Consider the following 24450-nt stretch of genomic DNA (forward strand, 5'->3'; position numbering starts at 1 on the left):
GTAATAATAATAATAATAAAATTAATAAATCAAACAAAATTCAAGCAAATGAAACATTATATTAGATCATATAAATTGTAGGTTAGATGATAATAATAATAAAATTAAATGTTGGGATTTGTTGATATCTTCATGTGCGATGTAGCCGGTTAGAAAGAGGCATGGTGAGGTGTGACGATGAGATCGTGATGCGTTGTGGTGTCAGTGAACACATATAAGATGTTATGCTTCGACAGGATCATCGTTGAGGTGTTGTAGTTCTCATGCATTGACACTCTTATGATCATTGAGGTGTTACAAAACCTGTCACTATAAAAAGTCATTCTAGTCTCATTTTGATCCATTCGAAAATCATACTCTTATAAATTCTCTAAAAAAACTTCTTCTCTTTTTAGTTTCGAGCAAAGTCTTTCAAGAGTATTTGTTTTTCAATATGTTTAGGTGTAATAATATTGATAGAGTATTTTTGTTGTTTTATTCTAGAGACTAGGCAAAAATCAACAATTGTTTGCACTCTAGCAGAATCGCGTAACATCTTAAAAAGGAGTGTGATATGTGACTCAGTCTTCATCTAATAAGTTTATGTTTTGTAGTTAGGCGTTTAATACTTCAGACATCTATCGGTCTAGGCATTCAATCCAAACATCCACCAACCAAGGCATTATTCTTCAGTTTCGGTGTCCTTAATCAAGTGACTAACTAATTAGGGCGGTCAAGTTTCAAGCTTCTTTTGATTTAGGCGTTTCAAACATTCAGCCATCTAACTCTTGCTTCCAGTACCTACTACTTTACCCCATTATTGGTTTACTTTGTTAACACATAATTAGTAAGAAAAACTAAATTTCTATGCAAAAGTTGATGGGTGAAATGTTTTTGAAGTTATTTTTTAACCAAACATTAATCTGCTCATATTAGTTTTTAAGTTATTAGATTGTTTTTCTAATTCATAAACTTTTTACCTTTTTTTTTTTACCAATTTCTATATAAATTTATTTTGGTCATTATCATTTGAATTAATGATTTTAATATAAATTTGGATATCATCAACTTGAAAAATGACACCTACCTAACTAACGAATTGCATGTGATTTCAAATACATGAACATATTTGATCATCAAAGATATTAAATGTTACCTCAAATTCCCACAACACTTTCTCTACATTAAATTAATTAATTAATAATCATGCCCATAGTTGAAATAATTATTATGTTCAACCTAAGAAATATTTAGCCAAAACACAGTTTTTAAAATACGAATATTTCTAAATATGACGTTTTCTAGTGTACCAATTTTTTTTTGTTTAATCAACAATCATGGTATAAAAATTGTCAACAAAAATTTAATTTAATGCTTTAAAATTATTATTATTTTAAATATACATATATTAATGGTTCTAAAACATTTTGTTAACATATGTCTCGCTATCAATATAAACATTTTTTTATAGTTGTAATTGAGATTATTTAAGATTCAAACAAATAAATTTAAATACAATATTTATCATAGTTTTTTTCTAAAAAAATTGAATGGCTGAGAATATAAGAAATTGTTGTTTAAGAGATTTTATTTTAATTGATCATATAATAAAAGACTATAAAATGATAGAACAAAGATGTCACAAATTCATTGAATCCATTTGACTTAGGTGGGATTTGTAAACATAAAACAGTATTTATTTTTTGCATCCATGCTCTAATCTTTTATGTTTGTCCAATTTTGTCATTAATCTAATAAAGTTTTCCACTCTAATTGTAATTTATTAAAAACTCTTCAATAGGAAAAAAATTTAAAAAACAAAGTTTAAATTTGTAATAGAAAGTTGAATGTGTGATTAAATCATTATTATTCTGTTCAGATTTATAAATAGGAAGTTGATGTGTCATGAAAATTATTATATTTCCATTAACACATGTTTGGACATGTGGACACATTACATTACCCCTAATTAGTGGGACAAATTTTGTTGATGGATGAATTCAGTTTCGTGATAATTAATTTATTAGAACTTCTGATCTACCAAATTAGAATTAGCCAAATATTTTGGACAATTATAATGAAAATAAAGGATTTTAAAAAATAATAAAAGGATTAAGAAAGTTGATGTATGATCATGCACGATCTTTTCTTGTTTTGTTGATGAGAAATTAAACTAAAAAATTGGATTCAATGAATATGGGAATGTAAATTGGATATGAAACTTAGAAAAAAGAGGTGAAATATATATAGATATATATTATAGAGAGAGAGAAAGAGAGAGAAATGATAAGGTTGGAGATATATAAAAGGTATAATATAAAGTTGATGAAGAGATTACTGTCTACCAAACACTTGTCTCATACTATGAATTTATTATTTGTTTTGTCAAACAGATGCTTCTCTCTTTATAAACTTTGCTTCCATGCACCCAACCTTAACCTAATCCAACTTTTCAATTATGATCTTTATGCAAATTTCATCTCTTGGGGAAAAATATCAAATTAAATTTTATCAGTTGGGTTGTCTCTTAAATCACAATCAAGATTCATGGTTTGGATTATTTGTGAAAACTTTGTCTCTATATGTGGATGAAATTAATCTGTTTTATTGGACTATATATAACACATTTCATCATCTTCATTTTTTCTATTAATTGTATGGTAATTGTATTTGTATTCTTGTTTGACTGTTTCTACTAAAACTGGTACTACTTTTAACAAGTTTTGAATTCAATTATTTAAATTTGATTTGGATCAAAATTGATTAAATAATAAATCTAGTATGCATAAACTCAAATAGTTATCTATGTCGAGGTGCTTTCAAAGTTTATAATGAAATGATTCATAGGAAAAGAAAAAGATTGGATCAAAATATTTTTAGTTTTTAAACTATCCTTTTGGAAAAGTAGCGATTTAAACATGGACATAATTTTGTTAACAATTTAGTGTATATGCTATCACATTTCTATCAAATTAATCTTTAAATTTTATGACGTAGCTAGCAATTTTAGTCTCGTAATTAATTAACAATTTTGTTCTTATTGTAAAAATATTATAATTAAGATTTATATCATTCTTATACTCACGTACATTTGATAATATCCAAAAATCTTTTTTCTATATATAAAATATGATCAAAATAAAATAAAAAAATATCTTATCTTTTAAAATAATTTCTCATACTAGCATCGCAATTAATACAAATTTTAACACCTTTAAATTTATAAGGATTAAATCATTATAAACCAAATGTTTGAGTGTTGTTAACTTGAAAATGTAGAGATTAAAAAAGTATTTTTCAACCTAAAATACTTTAAAAAGATTAATGTTAAATATCTTATTAACACTAAAACTTCATTCTGTTCTAAGTTTTTTTTACCTCCAAATAAAGAGTTAGTCTAATAGTAAAAAGCATAGGCGATTAGCATGTATTCACTCTTTTATTTACAAAAGTACGGATAGATATTTATATTATACTTTGGAAAGTTGGATGTCAAAATATTACAATCTTAATTTATGGTTAGATTTGAGATTTAAACTGTTAAGCTAATTTTAAAAAATTATAATTAATTAAATGTCACTATCTCTTCCTTACTACTAAAATAACAAATTTTAAAATTTCATTTCCTATTCATTTAAAATTACCTAATCAAAAGTTTGTACTTAATCAAAAGTCAAGATAAATGAAACAAAATGGAAAGCTTGAAAACTTAAAAAAAGGTTACATTTTAAAAACCTATCAACCAAATATAAATTATACTCAAATGTAATAACTAAAAGTGTACTTTTTTTTCTCTAAATATAACAAAATGATAAAATATTTATGGCTCGGATAACAAAATCAAAAAATTCATAAAACTTGTTCATTTTCATCGTCTTTCTTCTCTTCTGTCATTTTTCTTTTATATTTTTTTTCAATGAATTATAAACCTTGTATTATTTGGTTCAAGATCGTATACCAAATATAAAAGATCTTGAAAAAAAAACGGTTGGAACTTAAAACACGTTTATATTTGGGACAAATAATCTTAAAAGAAATTAGGACAAATAATCTTGAAAAAAAATTATTTAGATTTGACGTCTATCAAATCTAGACTATAGTTTACTAAACAATCTTGAGAAAAACCGTTTAGATTTTAACAAATCAAATCTAAATGATCGTGTAGTAAAGAATAGACAAATCAACAATCGTTTACAATGGAATCCTAAAAAAATTCGTCCAATCTAAACGATATTAGTACAAGATAGTGTACTAAATATATTACGCACACAAGTGTCAAATTAATCGCGTGTTGACGGAGACATTTTTATATTTTCCATGGTGGGTATATGGGCTTTTTTTCATTTTCAAAATTGGTTAAATATTTTATCTGTTTTGTTGTATTTTTTTATTATAAAAAAATCCCTTTTCTTTATATAATTTACTTATTTTTTTTATTTGAACACTAAACTCTAATTATTATTAAAAAGAATAAAAAAGTTTGTAATATCAAATACTAAGTTATCATTTTTGCTATCAAACTAATTTAAAAATGTGTAAAAGTAAACATATATGGGTGAAATCTAAGATGAAAGATTTCTTAGTTTTTTTTTTATTATTTTATTGTGTATTTAATTAATTATAGTTTGAGAGGGCTATGCCACGTATTGTCTATCTATTAAGACACGTAGTTGTGTTATTCATTTCTTCTTCGTGGATACATTTCTTGTCTTAATTGATTGTACATCTTTTTGTACATTCATTTCTATTCACTGAATTTCTATTTCACTTTTACATGATGACTATTTTATTTTATTTCTTTAATCATTTATTGGGTGGAAGAAATTAAATTCCTGACTTATTAGTTGGGGAAAATTTTAAAAAATTCTTAATAGATAACCCAATAAAAAATTATATACAAAATATAGCAAAATATTAAAATATATTATAGAGAGTTTAAATGTATGGTTTTTACTATATTTTGTAAATAATTTTATTATTTTATTACTTTGTTATTTTGTTATTTTATTTTAAACATGTTTTGACATTTTTTATCTTTTTAGGTAGATATCAAGTTTAAGTATATTTTGAAGGAATTGATTTTGTGTTTAATAAGTTGTTGAGTTTTGGATTGATGTTATGTAAAATGAATATATATCCGTTCAGAGTTTGAATAATGTAGTTAGACAATTATTTGAAGTTATAAATATAGCCAATAAAAGAAAGATGTTTATATTTACCAATGTCTTTCAATTATGAGATGATAATAATGCAAATTTGAAGAAGAAAGAAAAAGGAAAAGAAAGCCATAAATAAAAGTAAAAGATTGGGAATTAAATTCCTCGATTTGCGAACAAATTTTGGTGAAAGATATTGTGGTCCAATGGTTTGCCCAAACCATATTTACTTTATCAAAATATTATTGAAAATATTTATAAAATATAATAAAATTTTAGATTATTACTTTTCTTAACTTAAAGGTTCAATAATCTCCAACCCATTTGATTATTATTATTATAATTCAAATAATAATAATAACAATAAAAATATATATTAAAAAACTAAAAAAAAATGTATTAAAACACACACTACTAATTCACAAGCTTTGGAAGATAGAGGTTCAACAAGGATACGATACTCACTTCTGTGTAAACTTTGTAAACCTATCATTATATATATACATACATATGGAGACTTTGTGAAAGTTCCACAAAGCATACACATTTATCTTTCTATTCCTTCCACTGCAGAGACTGATACACACTATCCTGTCCTTTTGATTACCCTATGGATAATCAATTATTTTATAAAAAAACTGGAGATCATTATTGTTCTGACTCTTTCCACGGATTAGAGACAACTGCTACACCGCTTTTTTTACGAGTTCAAAAGCAAGTTCAATCGTTTTCACGAATCATGATCATATCGTCACAATCGACTCTTTTTAAGGATTAAGAGCAACCGTTTTAGCAATGGATTTGAAAATGAAGAACAAGACAAGTAAAACTCTCTCAAGTAGTAGATTTACAAATTTAAAACACTTAACTAATCAATTCTCACATTACAATATAACTCTCTCAAGAATTAGATGAAAATAATAAAATTTGAAAGCGTTGACTTTGATAGAATAACAATGAAAGCTATTTAGATTATGGAGGATTGGAAATAATGAAAGTCGTCATTGTTTCAAATGTATATCTTAATTTTGGAGAAGAAGATGTCTTTAAATTAGAGATGTTGAAATCTAAAACAATTTTTACTAAGTGTCACACTTTCAAAGTTCCAAATATCACTCTTTGATCATGTTGATTTAGATAATTAAGTGTCTACGTCATCGATATATACTATATTATAAATAAAAGAAAATTTCTAAAAAAACATGTATTTTTTTTTCTCTTTTGTCAATCCAATCGAACCCTTGTCTCATATGTTTGAAGTCGACTTCTTTTATTACGGTTCCACTTTTATGAAAATAAAATAAATTTACTTCACCAAGTTTATAAGATATTTATTATTTCTTCAAAACGTCAAAGTAAGCTTATTCATATACGGTATCCACCTATTTTACATGTCACAACATTATTTGTATTGGTGTCATTAAATTTTTATCAATATATCGATGTATTTACATTTTTATGAATTTGATGCAGATATATTAAGATGTGAAACAACATTTTCATCGATCTCAATACTTTAAATCGATTTTTTTTATATAAGTAAATTTAATGATTAGAATAGTGTGATATGTTTGTAGATGAGTTTTTTCGTCATGAAAAATGAAAATTAACTATTTAGATGGGGATTTCTTCATGAAATTAAATATTAATTTATTTTTTAAAATATATTGAGAGAAAAAAACTATGAAATTTAAGAGGGACCAAAAATTTATAAGATCGAGGCAAACCTCACTCTACCACTTTGTGGGGCATTCATAAATACACACTTAACACATATTTGAAACTGATTTTAAAATAGTACAAATCATTTTGGTTGAGTTCATAAGTATTTTAAACAACACACTTAAAATTATTTTAATAATTCTTATATTATAAAATGTAAGTTTATGAATGATTAAAAACTTGTTTTAAGGTAATTTTAAATACTTTGAGAAAATTTGTAGATAAAAAAGTAACTAAAAATCAAATTTACTTCAGAGAAATTTGTGAACTAAAAGGGTAATAACTCTCTATTTTCTTTAATTACAATTCAAATATAGGAAAGAGGATCCAAATTTGTCATCTACAACTTATTGTTCCAATTAAACTTAAACTAATTGCAAAGTCAATATAATCTAATTGACTTAACACTATGTACTTTTTATTGAAAGGTTGAAAGTTTGAATCCCTAACCATTACGTAAGTTATCATTATCAAATTTGAAATAGTGATGGTCCAAATCTCCTATTTTGTAGTAGCTAGAGTTGAATTATAACTCCCAAGTTAGGAGAGTACCAAATGAGTCGAGATCACATATAAATGAAAGTGATTCCAATGATATATATGAAAGTACGATTATGAAACTTCATGCTTAATTTGAAGCAATTTTACGTTGAGTGACCTCTAAAAATAGTTTACTAAAGAACATATGAGTGAACACAAAATATCATAAAATGATTGTTCATGGTTGTTTATGGAAATATAATCGTTCCTATTAGAAGTAGTGAAGTTCACAATCTGACTTTAAATATATATTCAAATGAATGAAACTTTTTGTTTAGTTTGCTCTAAACTGGAAAGAAACCAAAAATAAATTGATAAAACCGTTTAATGATTTAATGAATCAACATTTTCTAAATTTAAAGATCCAATTAGTAATAAACACTTAATTTTGTGTGAGCTAAGCTGATGAATTTTAAGAAACATTGAGAAATTGGTAGACACAAACTTGTTAGATGTAAAATCAAGTCTTTATTATTTATCAACCTTATTATTTATATGTTTAAATTTTGTATTTTTATACTTGAAAAATAGGATTATTATTTAAACAATTTTTTTTGTTAGAAAATTAGTAAGAAGAACTAAGCATAATTAAAATGGAATACATAAACTGAAATTTAGGACAAAATGATATAGTTTAATCTAAAAATAAAATACGTTAGAGAATAATAATAAAGAGAAAGTTTAAGAAAATGGAAAGAGAAAATGAAAATAAAATAAGAAAAGAGAGAGAGAGAGATCAGTGAACTAATTGCACGTTAAATCATTTTGTCTAATGAAGTTTACACCTTCACATGGGATTGACTACAAAATTAAGAACATACCGATCTCGTAATTATCTCCAACTTCATACCCTTTTTCATTTCTCCATCTCAAATCAACAATTCCCTCTCCATATATATATAGTGTATGTGCACACACACATACATGAATAATTAAACCCCCAAGTACTCCAACAAGAACCAAATCAAAACTTCCCAACGTTTTCCCCAGAAAAATTTTCAAGTTCCAGCAAAAATGTCGACCGGAATCGGTAAATCCAACAACATCCGCCGCATCGTGAGCATCCGCCAGATGCTGCAGCGGTGGAGGAAGAAGGCTCGAGTGACCGCGTCTTCTCGGCGCGCGGGTGATGCTCCGTCGGATGTTCCGGCGGGGCACGTGGCGATCTGTGTAGGAAGCAGTTGTAGAAGGTTCGTGGTTCGGGCTACTTATTTGAACCATCCAATCTTCCAGAAGCTCCTTTCGCAAGCGGAAGAGGAGTACGGATTCAGGAACCAAGGTCCTCTTGCGATTCCTTGTGAGGAGTCGGTTTTCGAGGAGGTTCTTCGGACCGTTTCCCGGTCTGAATCGGGTCGGTTTTTGAATCTTCAGGATATTCGTCGCCGCTGCCACGTCGACTCTCCGAGTGGTCTCCTCCGTGAGTCTCGGCCGTTGCTTTTTGATTTCGCCGATAAATCGGTTTACTGTTAGTAAAATGAAAGGGACGACTAACTGAAGATTCCGACTCGGGCTGATGAATCGGCCGAGTTCAACTCAACTCATTCGACTAACTTATTATTATGATTATTACTATTTTTTCCTTTTGAAATTTGATTTTTTTTTTAATATATGAAAAGAGAGAAATTATCATTATTTGTTTCAAAACAAATAAAGGAGATGGGTTAACTCGGTCACCGGGTGGTGAGTCAGCCCTCAGCCCGAGTCGAACCGGATAAAAGCTCATTAATTACTTCATGTACATTGTCATGCCTTTTCTCACCGATTACAAGAATGAAGCTTACATTTTTAATCTTGTCTTTCGAATAATTCATAATTTTGTCTCATCCTTTCCATTAATTTTCATGATAAATAATCTATTTGTAAAACACATGTGATATCTACCTATTCATTCGCTAATGAGATCGTTTTGCCTAAAAATAAACGTGATTAAAAGTCTATATTGTTGACCTTGAAACTAGATGTTTAAATCAATTATTATAAACTTGAGAAAAAAGAGGTTGAAAATTTTTTTAACTCACTCCGAATGAGATTCCAACTCCTTCATTTGCTAATTGATCAACTTAATTCACACAATTCGATACATGAACATTATTTGAATAATATGGGTGTGTTAATTAGTAGTTTTTAATGAATCTATGTATGAGTTTCTTTTTATTATAATTTATAAAATAATAACAATGACAACGACAACAATAATATATTAGATTTTTACTACTTGATAACAACAACAATATAAAAATGAATGGTATGAAGGTGTTGAAAAAGCAATTTGTACCCCAAAACAATAGTTCATTAGTATACAATTACATAATTAAGTATATGCATGTGATTCAAATCCTAATTAACATCTAACAATTTTATTGGTAAGAGAAAGATAATAGATGTGAAGAAAATTCAATAGAAAAAAAAAGAAAGTAATAATGTATAGGAATTGGGATAGTCTGAATCATACATAGAAAGTGAAGAAATTAGAGTGATTGGTAATGTTTAATTTAAACTTTTGCAATTTGAAGTATAAAAAAAGTGTTGCCATCATTGTCCTTTCTCTGCCGTCTTCATTGGAAGCCACTAACTAACTACTCATTTTATTTCTTTTTCAAAAAATATATTCTCTTTCCTTTCATTAATTAATTGTTCATTTCAGCGAAAATGAAGTTTTTATTTTTCTTAATATATATAGACTTTGATTTTTATTTTAAGTAAATGAGTATGATGGAGACATGTCAAACTTTTAATATGAGACATAATTAAAAATAAAATAAAATGATACAACTTTGAGTAAAGAATAAAGCTTACGCATACGATAATATAAGTCGGTTTGGCTTTATATATAAATATATATTCTTTTCAAAATATTTGACGTGGAATTAATTTATCAACTTTTTGATGTAATGATGTGAATAACGATTTCTTAAGATACTTCTAATTTATCAGTCAAATCTATCACATGGTTCGAGCAATTTTGTCTCTATTTTCACTTCTACTTATTGAAGTAAATGTAAGTGTTACAAACTTTGAATTAAGGGTAAGGTAGATGTGTTTAAAAATTCAAAACTCATTATATTATATGTGATTTTGGATTGAGAGAAACATTAACAACATTTAAATAATTAAAAAGAAGAAAGAAAGGAATAAAAGTTTTGGGTCAAAGAGCAAAGCCCAAAGCAAATTAGGGCTTAGGAAAGAAGGGGGCATGAGCCTAATCCCACCCAACGTTCTAAATCAACCCAATAGAGATATGGTTCGTCTAATCGCAAAAAGACTACGTCAATTGAGTTATATTCATTTATCTATAATAGTGACATAAGAACCATCCGATAAATTCAATAACATTCGAACTAAATTTTTACTAAACTCTTGAATATTTAAACTAACTTCAATTTATTTATATTAGATAATAAATATTTTTATCAAATTTGTTTAGAGGTGAGGTAGTTCTTTTAATCATAAATTTTATATTAGTAATCTATTTATTTAATACAAACGACTTATTTTAATTGTCTTTTTTTCTTTTTAATTTCATTTCATTATCAAATTATGCATACAAATAACCAAATCACACAACATGAGAACGTGAGTGGTCGTTTATAAATATCTAAATTACAATTATGATGTTGAAATGAGCATATAGAGATTGAAAAGAACCAATAGTTATAGAATTACTTCATGAAGTCATCATCAATATTGCTTAAAAAAAACATATTTTATATATATATTAATTAAAAGTTTTAAAATTTTATTATAAGAAAAAAGAAATTAAAAAAGTTATGCTAATTAACTTTTGTTAATGAAAGGTAGAGCTTGAATTATTGGTTTTGGAGATAAGGTTCATGTGTTTTCTTTTTAATTAAATTTTTGGTAAAATTGATAGATTATGATTTTAATTAATTTTGGAGATAAGCTTTATCTTGACAGGCTGATTGAGATGTTCCCAAATTATTGCAAGCTGAGAGGAAACTTTAATTTTTTGTATAATCACATAATTTAATTTAGCTCTTAATTAAAGAAGTGATTGAAGAAAAACATTAAACATAAATAAATATATATATATATATATATATATTGATTAGAAAATAATAATAATGAACTAAAATAAGATAATTGAAATGAAAAGCAATGGCCTTAGGTTGTTTGGTCCATTTGGCAGTCCCACTTCATATGAACATATATAAAGCAATTTTAATTAGGGGATTAAAACTAATTAAATAGAAAAAGAATTGAGGGGTCAATTTGTGTATAAATTGGGCTGAAACCAGCTATGTTTTGAGATTGAATGAGCTGTTAATTAGGCCCTCTTGTGTTGGACTTTGAGGCTTTTCTATGGCCCTCTCCTTTCAAAAGCCAAACATTTAAACCTTCTTAATAAGAGGGTCCCTTTTGCTTTCATAATAACTCACTCTTACCTTACAATATTCTTATACATAATTAAGGTACACTTTATAATATTTGTGTATCTCCAATAGAGGAACTCAACATTTGATCTCGAACTTGATCCCATATTATAATCACATACATTTGAAAAGTTCAATAAAGTTATAAACTCCAAAACGTACACTATAATTAAAATGAGTTTGTGCCTTTAAACTTACGAGTTGAAACAATGCATGAGTAGTCAAAACCTTGAAGAAAGTGATTTGTGTCCTAATAGGTATTATATATGTCAAAAGATGATTGCTAGTGGTACGTTGTTATTTGTTTTTGAAGTTTTGGGATGGAGATTTGAAAACTCGATGTTTGGTTGAGAGAATACAAATCTTAACCAGTTGATCATTAAATCAAGGTTTAAAATGTCAACGCCGATGAAAATATCAATGCCTTTAATTTTACGATCAATATTTGATGGATATAATTATGAAAATAATTCTAAAAAGAAAGATCTCACAAAAATAAATTTAAATTAATAAATAAATTAGGTTTTATGATTTTTAAACAAGTTGACATTTCTATTATTTATATTATAATAGTATTACATCAGTAAGATTTTCTTGTTATTATTTATATGTTTCGTGGATTTTTCTATGATATAAAGGAAATATGTATCCAATCATATAATTCATATATATATATATATATATATATATATATATATATATATATATATATATATATATATATGTTGAGCATATATGAAAACGTAGGGATACGATGAATATATATATATGAAAATTTAATAGTAATGAAATATATTGAGACAAAGATTAGGTTAAATATAATAGATTGAAAGAGGAGGAGGAGGGAGGGAGAGAGGATGCAAAGGTTGACAAAGAAGAGAGAACTAAAATAAAGATATGGAAAACATATAGGAAAAGAGACAAGGGATACCCTACCCATTTTCTTGGGTTTCCTCTTTGCATGTATAAATAAATAGGCACAAATGGAAGGGCATCAATGCAATGAGGTTCTTTGCCTTTTCTCCTCATCAAAACAAAACCCCACACACAAACCCCCTCTTCCTTCTCATTCTCTCTTCATCATCATCTCTCATTCATTTTTCTATTCATATATATTATAAATTACACACAACTTTATATTTAATTAAACCTTCATCAATGTGTTGCATTTTTCTTTATTACTATATTCTTTTTCTATTTTTAAGATTAATTAAAACAAAGTCAAATAAATATCCAACCTTCCACTCTATCAAATTAAACATCTTTCAAGTAAATATATATATATTATACTCCACACATACTTCTCCAATCCTATTCTCTAATTCACAATTGGGGAAAAAAATTATATCCAAATAATGATCGAGGATCGATCCATTTCTTACTCAATCTTAAAATGAGTTCGTTATTATTTCTTAAAGATACATTATCTACTCCTTATATTATTCATTGACTTGGAGATAGAGCACTATGTTATTTGGTATAGCTAGTATTAGAACTAGTGAAATTCATAAATAAATGGATATTCAATCCAAAAACAAAAAGATATAACTCAAAAATGGTAACCAAAATATGGTATACTATATTAAGTAGCATATTGGTAAATCTCAATTCTTTATAAACGGTTTTGGATTACACATGGTGTCTCATGGGTATAGATATTAGATATATGAAATTTTATTGTCTACAATCATTATTGCATTTGTTTAGATATGCATCATAACTAATTTATGGGACTTTTTGTACGATAGAAATTAAAATTAAATAATTACTTAATTAGATGTAGCAGAACCATTAATGTGGTAACAAATTACTAATTAGATATAGTTTTATTTAATATAAAGTTATACCAATGAATTAATTAAAATAAAGGAATATTTTTACATAAAACATTAACTATAGCATTTAATTTAATTATATTGAATAAATGAATAGACAAAGTTTTACTTTGTCTATCAATCAACGTCGTCAGTTAGAAATGTGTTGTCCATATAAAGTTTTAGCATAGAAGAAACAATATATAATCTAGAGCTCATTCTTCACCTTTATCTTCAGTAGATTTTTTTAATATATGATTCTGTGTGCTGATGCAAACTTGTACAATTGTGTGGGACATATTGTCCAAATTGTGAGGGCCAAATTTGGCACCCAAACCCTAAAGCCAAAGAAAGAAAAAAGAAGAAGACGAAAAACTTCTCACTCAACAAAATGAAAGAATTAATGAGTTGATTAGGAGAAGGAAAAAAGGTAAGAGTCAAAGAAAAGGTACATAGAAGCACATGCAATATATATCATGATATTAAGTACCTTATCCAAACCCTAACCAACCTCATCAATTTTTATATTTTAGGTGCCATCCTTGACTTGGAATTTTCATTCTGTTCTACTCTATTTCAAATCTTTCCTTTCTTTTTCTTCTCCTTTTCTTATAATATTGTTTTTACAAACTAATTGCATGCTAGTAGAATTATGCTTTCTTTTCTTTTCTTTTCTTTTTTAATTAAGAAATGTTAGAGGTAGAGATATCAATTCATCCTTAGTATATTGTTAAGAAACACACACACACACACACACACACACATATATATATATATATTTGAATCGTGGAATCAATACCTTAGGATTGAAAATGAATTTATATATATAAAAATATAAAGAAAAAAGTAGTGGATATTAAAAATGGTGTAGTACATATACATATATGGAGGGGGGGGTGGGACAATGGAGGAGGATGGACAAAAATGGAGAAAGAACATGAAGACAACTGGAAAATAAAAGAGTATTACAATAAAATTTCCAGCACTTTTGATCTGAAAGCTGATTTGAAATACTTCTTTACATTAAAAATCATATATATATATATATTTGCTTTAGACATCTTGTCCCCATCTTATTTAATTCTTACCCTTTCCTTATTTTCTTCTGCATAATTAACCACTGCTCTCTCTTTTTTTCTTTTTTTCTTTTTTGTTAAAAATGACCATGAAGTTAAAATTTTATTTTTATAATTATCGTGAACTAAAGGTTTGCGATAAGACATAATGGTTGTCGAGACATTTTAAAAGATTATTTTTTTTAAAAAAAATTGGTTTAAACAAATAAGTTAAGTTTTTTAGTGTAACAATTACCTTCTAAATTCTATCAAATAAATAAAGATTTTTATCACAAGATTTAAAAATGGTCTTCAAAAATAGAATTTGAATTATCTTTTAAAATTACATATTTATGCGGTGAAAAACATAAAACAAAACTTGATTGGATATTTTAGGGTATAGAAAGTATTTTTAACCCAAATTAAAATAGATAAAAAAGGAATTGGACAAAAAATATTATTAAAGGAATATGAAATATAATAAAATACAAAAACGGTGGTAAATGAATAAAAGAAATTCAAAATAACACATTTCTTTATTATTATTAAATTCATAATTCTATTATCGTTCAATATGAGTCTATAACAACATTAATGATATTTTGTCGACACTTTTCTCATATTTGATAGAATTTTTTTTCAACAATATAATAGTCCATCTACCCGTATTTGAATCTATAATATTTGTAATTATTTACATTTTCATCCAACTTTAAAATTAAACTTTCCTAGAAAAAATATATACGAGAAATTTGACCATTTAAAAACGTGTTTTCGTTTTCGTATCAAAACCCAATATAGCTCTAAACATATAAAAAAGATAAATGAAAAATATTTAAATTAATAGATAAGTATTTTTTACTCTTTCAAAATAATTAAGTTGAAATAATTTGTTATAGTTATATATTGAATCTAAATTAATAATATTTTGTCTGACATTTTTGTTATACTTTATATGAATTTTTTTTAATGATATAATAAAAGTGTTAATTTACTCTCGTATCAATATTGAATCCATGTACGCGTGTATGCATGCAAATATCTATATGTTGTCAAAGTTTAAAATTATTAAACTTTTGACAAGAAAATATTTTTACAAAATCACAAGTAAATACGTAATAGAGATATTAACACACAAATATACATAGTTTACTACCAATATGCTTGAGGGAGAACATTAACATTATTAGAAGTAATGTTTTTAGAATACAAACGGTGCATGTGCTGCCACTAGGGTTGAGAAAGCTTAGATATTGCACTTCTCTAAACCTTTGGTTGTTCGTAACATTAGATTATAATAACAAATTCAAGACGTTTCAAGAAATATATATACAAGCGATTTGACAATTTAAAATAGTATGAAAACTTAATATATATAGGAATGTGATATGAAACGTGAATGACTCACCGCAACGAAAACAAAATTGTTATTAAATAGAATAGTAGGAGAGACCCGTAAGAAATTTGTGGATAGAATGAGAGGGAAATTAAATTACTCGAACAAAAACAGAGATAGATAGGTAAAGAAGAGAGAGAGAGAGAGAGAGAGAGAGAGAGAGAGGTGTGGTTGAGGAGTAAATAATACAATATAATATAATAGGTAAGGACCATATAAGAAGAGAAGAAAAGCAAAAACCCTAAGGCCAAGGCTTTTGTTGTCCCAACTGGTCCTTTGATTCTTCAAAGAAAATGGCAGAGATTTGTTCTATCAAACTCAGTCCCCCCATTTATACACTAATTGGTTCCACCACCACATGTCCATCAATTTTCATTTAATGTCTCCTTAAAAATAAATCAAATAAAAACACCATTCTTCAACTTTCCATCAGTAATGGAGGTTTCCTCTTCTTCTTCTTAATATAATAAATAGTTTAACTATATGGGAATGATGGAAAATGGAAAAGATCAGTATGGAGGTTCGTTTGAAAATGCTAACACATCTTGATGTTTTAATCTCTTTAAGTATATGCATGCAATATTCTTATTAACTTCTTCAATGTTGACGTTGATTGAATTTTGTTTCAATGTGAAGTAATAAATTATAAATATGTTTACATTTAAACGACTTGGTGTGTGACGTATGCAAACACGTCTTCCATTTTTTCTTGATTCTTTTCGTGATTTTCGTTATATATAGATGTATAATTTAAGGGTTTTTTTTTCCTTATCAACTACATGCGTATAATTCGGATGAACAATAAGTTAGCTTTTCACCATAAACTAGTAAGAGTTAGAAATGTGGCACGAATATTCTATTATAAACAACCATTGTTCTAATTTTTGATTATCGGCTTCCATCAACTTTTGTCCAGAGGGTGTGAATTAACGACTATTGACTTCTTTTACAATAACGATAATTGATTTGGTATCTTTGTCCAATAAATTCTATTCTATATCTCATTTTTAATTTTTTTTTTCTTTTTATTAATGCTATTAAAAGACTAGGATGTAAAGACAAACAAAAATATAATATATTGAAAAACACACACATATATATATTTGGAAAATAGTAACAATCATGGGCTTAATTGGTGGGAATTGAACAACATAACATCAATCTCTTCCACCGACTCTTCCAAATGAAAAAAGATTAAAAAGAAAGAAAAAAAGTTCCATTTCTTTTGTCTCTTTATTATTAATTATTGTCCCTAAGATAAATAATAATAATAGTTTTGCCCCTCAAAATCAGCCAATTTATTTTTGTTAATTTTTTCTTAGTTCTAAGTTTCTAACATCAACATGAATAACTTGAACCGTAAAAATATACAATGATTGAACTAAACTTTGGTTCACAATTTTTAAGTTCATCATTTAATGCAATTTTTGTTGTTGTCAAATACTATATCAATAAAGTTTAATTAATGTTTTCTCTTTTAATGTTCTTTTAGTACATTTCTCTTTAGATTCTTAGCCATTCAAAATATTAGTTTGTGTTATTAAACTTTTATTTTAATTAAGCAATTTTTAGAATGTATATTCTTTTTATCTAAACTTTTAAAAAGCAATAATTCTAGTCCTTGCTTTATTACTTTTCTACCTTAATCTTCTTTATTCCTAGGTGTTTAGGTGTTTGTCTCTACAAAAATAGTATATACATACCCAAATTTCTTACTTTAATTTGTTAAATTTAGAATCTAATTATTTAAACGTAGCTTTCATAAAATAATAAAGAATAACATAATTTAAGTAATCAATATTTTGTGTTATATTTTTATTTTTACTATAGTTTTATATATAAAACATCATGACTTAATTTGAATCGGTTATGACATCATATCTTCAAATTAAGGGTATGATTTAAGTATGGATTGTTTGAACAAGAGAATGACATGCTTTCGTCTCGAATTTAATAATAGAATAATGTGGAGGGAGTATATATATAATAGAAGAAAAGAAAAAGGGAATTAAAAGAGAAAGAAATTTGTAGAGATTTGGATTTGTAAATATAGAATACATCTCTCATAGGGTGTGTGTAAAGGAACCAATATTTCCACCACTATGAGGAAAATCTCACATGCCATGACACTAGTAAATATTTATACAATAATAATACACAAACCCCATTTTACCCCTTTTTCTTTGGAGTTTGGAGTTTGGTTCATCAAGTCAAAAGTAGTCATCATACCACCAAAAAAAATACCCAACAAAAAGGGTAAAAAAAATTCAACCCAAATCAAAAAGGGTAAAAAAAAAATTCAATACTAAAATTACAATTTAAAAAAAAAAATGAAGAGGAATGTGTGCAATTTGGGGGGGTGGTGGGTTCATTTGAGAGCGGCGGTGAGTGACCGGAAAACCACCTCTTCACAAGGAATAGTAAGGCCCATATGGTGGCGAAACCCGAATTCCTCCTCTGCAAGGCGGAGAAGGCATTGGAAATCGGGGTGAGTCAAGAGCGAGATGGGGACGACATATCGGCTCCGATTTTGGCCGACATAGACGGCGAAATGTCCCTTGGGAACGCCGTCGTAGGCCGGGGGAGTGGCTGTGGGATCTTGTTTTCGGCCTAGACTGGAGCAGCGCTTGACGATTTGCTTGAGGGCGGTGGGTTTGGGAATGGCCATTTTTGGGGGAGGTTTTTCGGGTCCGATTTGGAAAGGGATTGGGAATATAGAGTTGGGTATTTATGGAGAGAGCACGGAAATTGTACTAAGAGAGAGAGAGAGAGAGAAGAAGAAGAAGAAGAAGAAGAAGAAGGTGGGAGCCATGGCAATGGGGTGAAGTCGCCATTGTTGGACCTCCAAATGACAAATGGGGACCCCCTCTGTTTTTTCTTTTTTCTCTTCTCTGTGGCTCTGCTTCTTCTTTAATTACTTCTCTTGATATTTTCTTTTTCTTTAGTTTTATTTTTATTTCTAACGTCATTTTTTTTTTAATAATTAGGTTGTTGATGGAACTATCATTTTTAATTTCTATCAAAATGTTCATCAATATTTTTAGTCAAATTATATAAAATATTAAATATATTTAAATTGGAGTAATGGTTTAAATAATTTTCAACTATAGTAACTATATGTCACAATCTTCATAAATGTCTATCAATTTCAATTGTTATTTGACAATAAATTTTTATTATATTATAAATAAGTTATATCATTTTATTATATTTGAAGAAAATAACTCTATAAAATAGTAAATAAATATTTTATTATTTGGATGTTATATTAGTAATGTGTCAGTGTTTTTTTTTACGTTTGAACGAAGATGTGTTGTGTAATATTGAGAACTATCAACTTTTTGACAAAAAAAAAAAAAAAAAAGTTGATATATTTTCAAACAAAATTCGTAAATATATTCCATAAATGTTTTGTATATTTTTTATTTAAGTCTTTTTGTGATGATATTTTAATTTTGGTCCATTATTAGGTTGTATTAATGAATATTCTAAATGAAAAAGGTAAGGAAACATCTTTTTCTACTTTTGTGAGCTTTTATCATTGCATCTCAAAATGTGTATAAATGGTTGAGCATCTCGCTCTAATCACACACAACAAAAGATTACAAAAAAGTAAAAAAGAAATTGTGATGTTGACACGATTTAATAAAAGTATAACCTAAAATAATGCACGGATCATTGTCGATAATGTACTAAATTATAACAACCAATTGTAGATTGCCTTCCAAATTACTCTTCTCTCTTCCTCTTTTAATTATTCCTCAACATTTAACATGTCTCCAAATAAACAATCCCACGAACTTTATTAGAACTCATAATTTAAAATTCAGCTGCACAAATAAAGCTTAAAGCTTAAGTTTAAATCAAACATAGTTGGATATGACGATGAATTCACTAAAACAATCAAAATTGAAATCATATTCTACATTTCTTTCTTTACTGTAAAAATACATGTTGTAAAGTAAAATTAGTGGAGAACATATTAGAAAAGAAAAGATTGTTGGGTGATTCATTTGATTGAAGAAGAAGTGGGGTATTGAGAGAGTGTGAGTTATTAAAAGAAAGTAGGGCCAAAGAAAACTTCAAAGTTTGTAAGGCTAAATGGATTTTATTTATATTTATCAATTTATGTGTTGAAAAGACAAAAGTATACCTTCTCTCTTTTCCTTTTCAAACTATCATTAATTCAACATCTTCACCCATGTTACCCATTTGTTTCTTTTCAATTATTCTTTTCTTCTTTTTCACTATCCATATTTTATGTCTATCTCACTCTACACTCTTATTTACTAAACAAATATATATAAATAATAATAAAAAAAATAGAAATTCAACCCTCTTTTAATTCCATGATTATTATTGAAGTTAAAAGTGGCTTTTTTAATTGCTAAAGAAGAAGAAGAAGAAGAAAAGGCATACAAAAGATATTGATCAAACATCACATTGTTGCAAGTTGGGTAATTATTGTAGTCTATATATATGGACTTCATTTATCCTTCTTTTATCTCATGAAGTATTAGTCTTTATTCTTCTTTCTCTTTTCAAAATAAGTAGTGGTATTAAAATGGAGAAAAACACTTGTGTTTCAATATGGGAACCCGAACCCTTATTTTGAATATCATTTCTGCCTAAAAATTTATGTGAATTTAATTATTAAATAATTGATCTTAGTAGGGAGGGTGATTATATTCAATTTGAATTTGACATCATAGAAAGAAACTTATTGTTTTGAATTTGTATGTCCCTACGTATATATATTTTTTTAGACTGCCATTAATGACTAAAATTATTTATATTTGTAAATTTAATGTAAACGTGACAATAAATAGGAAGAGAAATTTATAACAAATTAATGTATACTATTTTTTATTTGTCTGCAGTCTAAAAGAAAATAACTTCACACCAAAAATTGTCAGCATGCAACAGTATTATTTTGTATTAATGTTTTCTTTTTAATCAAACGTGACAAGAAGATGGAATTAATTAAACGAATAATGTTTCTTAAATAAATATATCATATGGGTATAGTTCAATAGTCATAATTTATGTTTGTCAAATTTCAAAATTAATTCCACACTCCACACATTGTAAAAAAGAAGAAAAAAAGTTATAGAAAAAATCAAACCTTAAAACACCATTAGTATAAATGTAACACAAATCACTCCCAAATGTACCCATAATTATTTAATCTTTAAATTTATCAACAACATCTAATGATCTAATGTAGAGTTGCTATATATATATATTTATATATCTTGGTTGAAAGAAATTAAATTTAGGTGCACCTAATTGGGAGAGAGTTTTAATTTGGTAAGATTGAGATAAATTGTTGAGATACAATAATAAATGAGATTGTCACACACACTATTGTTAGTGTTTATAGCATTCACTATGATCCACATAAATGTGTCCACCTCCCTCTATGTCTATATCTATTGGAGTTCCCTAATAGAAGAAGGCAAATCATAGGGATAGCTGGCATAATTATTTCTATCAATGAAGGGGGGTTGTCCTATATAGTACATTATATATGTTCAAATTATTATTGTGTCTATTTCAATTTTTTAATATATACCTTCACACTTTCAGATTACATATTCACGTCTTGTATTGTCAAAAGAATAAAAAAAAAATATAACAAATTTTCATATTATAGACAAATATATAATGTTATAATCGATAAAATCTAAAATTTTGTTATATTTGTAGGTTTATTTGAGAGAGTTACAATTATTAACAATTTTATTTTACACTATTAAATTTATCATTTCAACTTACTTCTTTTGGTTATTAATGATTTAACTTGATATTACAACATAAGGTTATGGGTTCAGTCCTATGTAAAGTCATTTCTCTTGGAATTCATATTTAATTCCACTTGACAGGCCTTCGACAAATTTTCATCAATTACTATCCCCCACAAGTACTCAAGGGAGTGTTGAAATATCATCTTGGTCCTCATCGTTCAGTTTTAGTCCTTGTACAACTTTCAATAAATATTAACATTTAATCCTTCAAAGTTAATTTGTAACCAAATTGATTAAGTAATAACAATAATTTTAATCCAAAGAAAAATAAAATATGTAAATATATGTGTTTTTAAAATTTAAAGTAAAAATGTTATAGATCATGACAAAAAAAAATCTTTTTTATATATAAAAATTCAACCATAAACTCAAAACTAAATTTAAGATTTATTTGAAATATACAATTACTAAAATTAAACAAAAAAAATATAAACTAAAATTGATTATAGAGACTAAAATTAAAATTTAACCTAGCATATTAACTTAAAATTTTAGATTAATTGATAATTTAAGACGATGTAAGTGTAAATTTTGAGTGTACCTAAAACGTTGATCCAAAGTCAATGAAATTTTAAGTGTACCTAAAACGTTGACCCAAAGTCAATTGATGATCAAATCATACTGTGATCAAATCATATCGTGGAATATATATATGACGATAATTAATAATCAAAAGAATTCAAGTTATTGATAGATTGTAGTACTAAATAGGACAGAATTAATCCAGTGATATATGCAATATAAAGTATTATGTATATAAGGACAAATTGAAATGAGCAAAAGAAAATGGTCTTTAAAAGATCTTAGGTGGGTTCTAAACACATTAAAACCATTAAGGAAATCTCATAATAATCAAACTATATCTCAAAAAATAGGAAGGGATTCTCTCATTCTTCTCAATCATATATGGTCCCTGCTGAATTTGAGCCACAAAATTGAACAATTATAACCAAACATGAGCTTGTTTTTGACGTAGTACGTTTGTAAATGATGCACATCGTCATCGTCCTCGTCCCTGCCCCGCCCCATTTACAGCAAAACTTTGATAGTTATATCTTTCTCTTTCTTTCATGTTCTGAGGCTCACATCCCATCTACAAAAAGAAGAGAAAAAGGGGGTTTGTAATTTTGTGATTGTTTTGTAATTGATACGGCAAATGTCCTTCAAATTTATGTGTTTTTTTTTTATCATCTTCTTTCCTTTTTCATTATATGCTGTGTTGTGGTTGTGTGTGTGTGTGTGCGTGTTTCTTCTCTTCTGAAAAATGCAATAATTTTTCATGCAAAAAAGAGAGAGAGAGCCAAAACTCATCCCTCACATACTCACATGCCTTTCTTCTTACACCATACATATGACCAATATACAATTTCTATTTTTCTAATTCACCTTTGGTGTGGCTTCAGAATCTCACTCCAATAATGTAAAACCTCACCTATTTCTGATTATCTTTTTTTGTTGGTACAATTTTGTCCACTTTGGTTATCATCCATTTAAGGCGGTATAGATGAATTTGCTCTTTTTTACTATGTTTTAAATGTTAATTCGATGAAACTCTCTAAAAGTTTGTGCACTTTTATAACTTTTCTGTTATGTCTTGAAATATTAATATATTCACTCAAAAATACATGGATTCATCTTCTTTTATGTACCGATTTTGTATAGGTTGGATTGACTTGGATCAGTAACTTATCAATACAATTAAGTCTCTTGATTTTCTTCTTTTTACTACCTTCAAAGTGTTAGTGATATGTAATTGAATTTGTCTTCAACACCTATTGATTTAAGCTCTTGGGTGAATTATTGATGATTTAAGACCAAGATAAACCTTCTATTGAATAAAGACGATGTATTTGCACCTTCTTATAACCATCTTTATTGTTATTATGATCAATCTATTTTCATCATAGGCATTTGAACTACACTTTAGAGTTATATTAAGATAACTCTTTATATCTCATCGTGATGCATGTCTTAATTATTTTCCATTTTTCTAGATTTGGCCGCGGTAGAGACCAAACAACCTCTTCTATACTTATTTTGGTCTCGTATAATAATGATATTTTTAAGTCTAGGCATGCACATGCATGTCTTGTTAGACTCAATTGATTGAGTTTGTCGAGTTTGAGCACATTAGCTTGAGTCAAGCCCTAGTTTAACCTTTTTTTAGCCTCGTTTTGGTGTTATAGTGGTACTTTTAGCCCAAATTTAGTTATTTTCTTTAGCCTCATCATCTTGCTTCTATTCTTGTTTTTTTTTTGCGGATTATGCATTGCAATCCAAAATCATCAATAACATAAATAACCTCGGGGTGGTTAAAAAGAAAAGTAAGAACCCCCTTTAACCATAAAAAGAAGAAGGTTAAAACAACAATAATGAAGAGTAATAATTTGTAACATGTAAAGGAGGAATGAAAAGTTTGTATCATTTTGATGAAGTTGGCCCACAAATTGAATTTATTTTGAGAAAAAAAGAAAAGAAAAGGGGGAAATGGGTGGTGGAAATAGAAGAAGGGGGCAATGGGAGTTTAAATTTGATTACTTATTTGGTTTGATATTGACAACACTTTTGTTTGGCACATGAAGCCCACGTT

General features: G+C 27.3%; 2 protein-coding genes across 2 annotated transcripts; one reads left to right on the plus strand and one right to left on the minus strand.

Moving 5' to 3' along the window:
* Window positions 1–8239: 8239 nt before the first annotated feature.
* LOC101203091 (indole-3-acetic acid-induced protein ARG7) lies at window positions 8240–9200 on the plus strand. The gene has a single exon (XM_004144779.3). The coding sequence runs from the start codon at window positions 8412–8414 to the stop codon at window positions 8865–8867; it is 456 nt and encodes a 151-aa protein (XP_004144827.1). The 5' UTR covers window positions 8240–8411; the 3' UTR covers window positions 8868–9200.
* Window positions 9201–18061: 8861 nt separating this feature from the next.
* LOC101203330 (auxin-responsive protein SAUR50) lies at window positions 18062–18933 on the minus strand. Its single transcript, XM_004144780.3, has one exon. The coding sequence runs from the start codon at window positions 18719–18721 to the stop codon at window positions 18422–18424; it is 300 nt and encodes a 99-aa protein (XP_004144828.1). The 5' UTR covers window positions 18722–18933; the 3' UTR covers window positions 18062–18421.
* Window positions 18934–24450: the final 5517 nt, after the last annotated feature.

Source organism: Cucumis sativus, chromosome 7, assembly GCF_000004075.3.
Source record: "Cucumis sativus cultivar 9930 chromosome 7, Cucumber_9930_V3, whole genome shotgun sequence".
In the NCBI taxonomy this organism is placed as follows: Eukaryota; Viridiplantae; Streptophyta; class Magnoliopsida; order Cucurbitales; family Cucurbitaceae; genus Cucumis; species Cucumis sativus.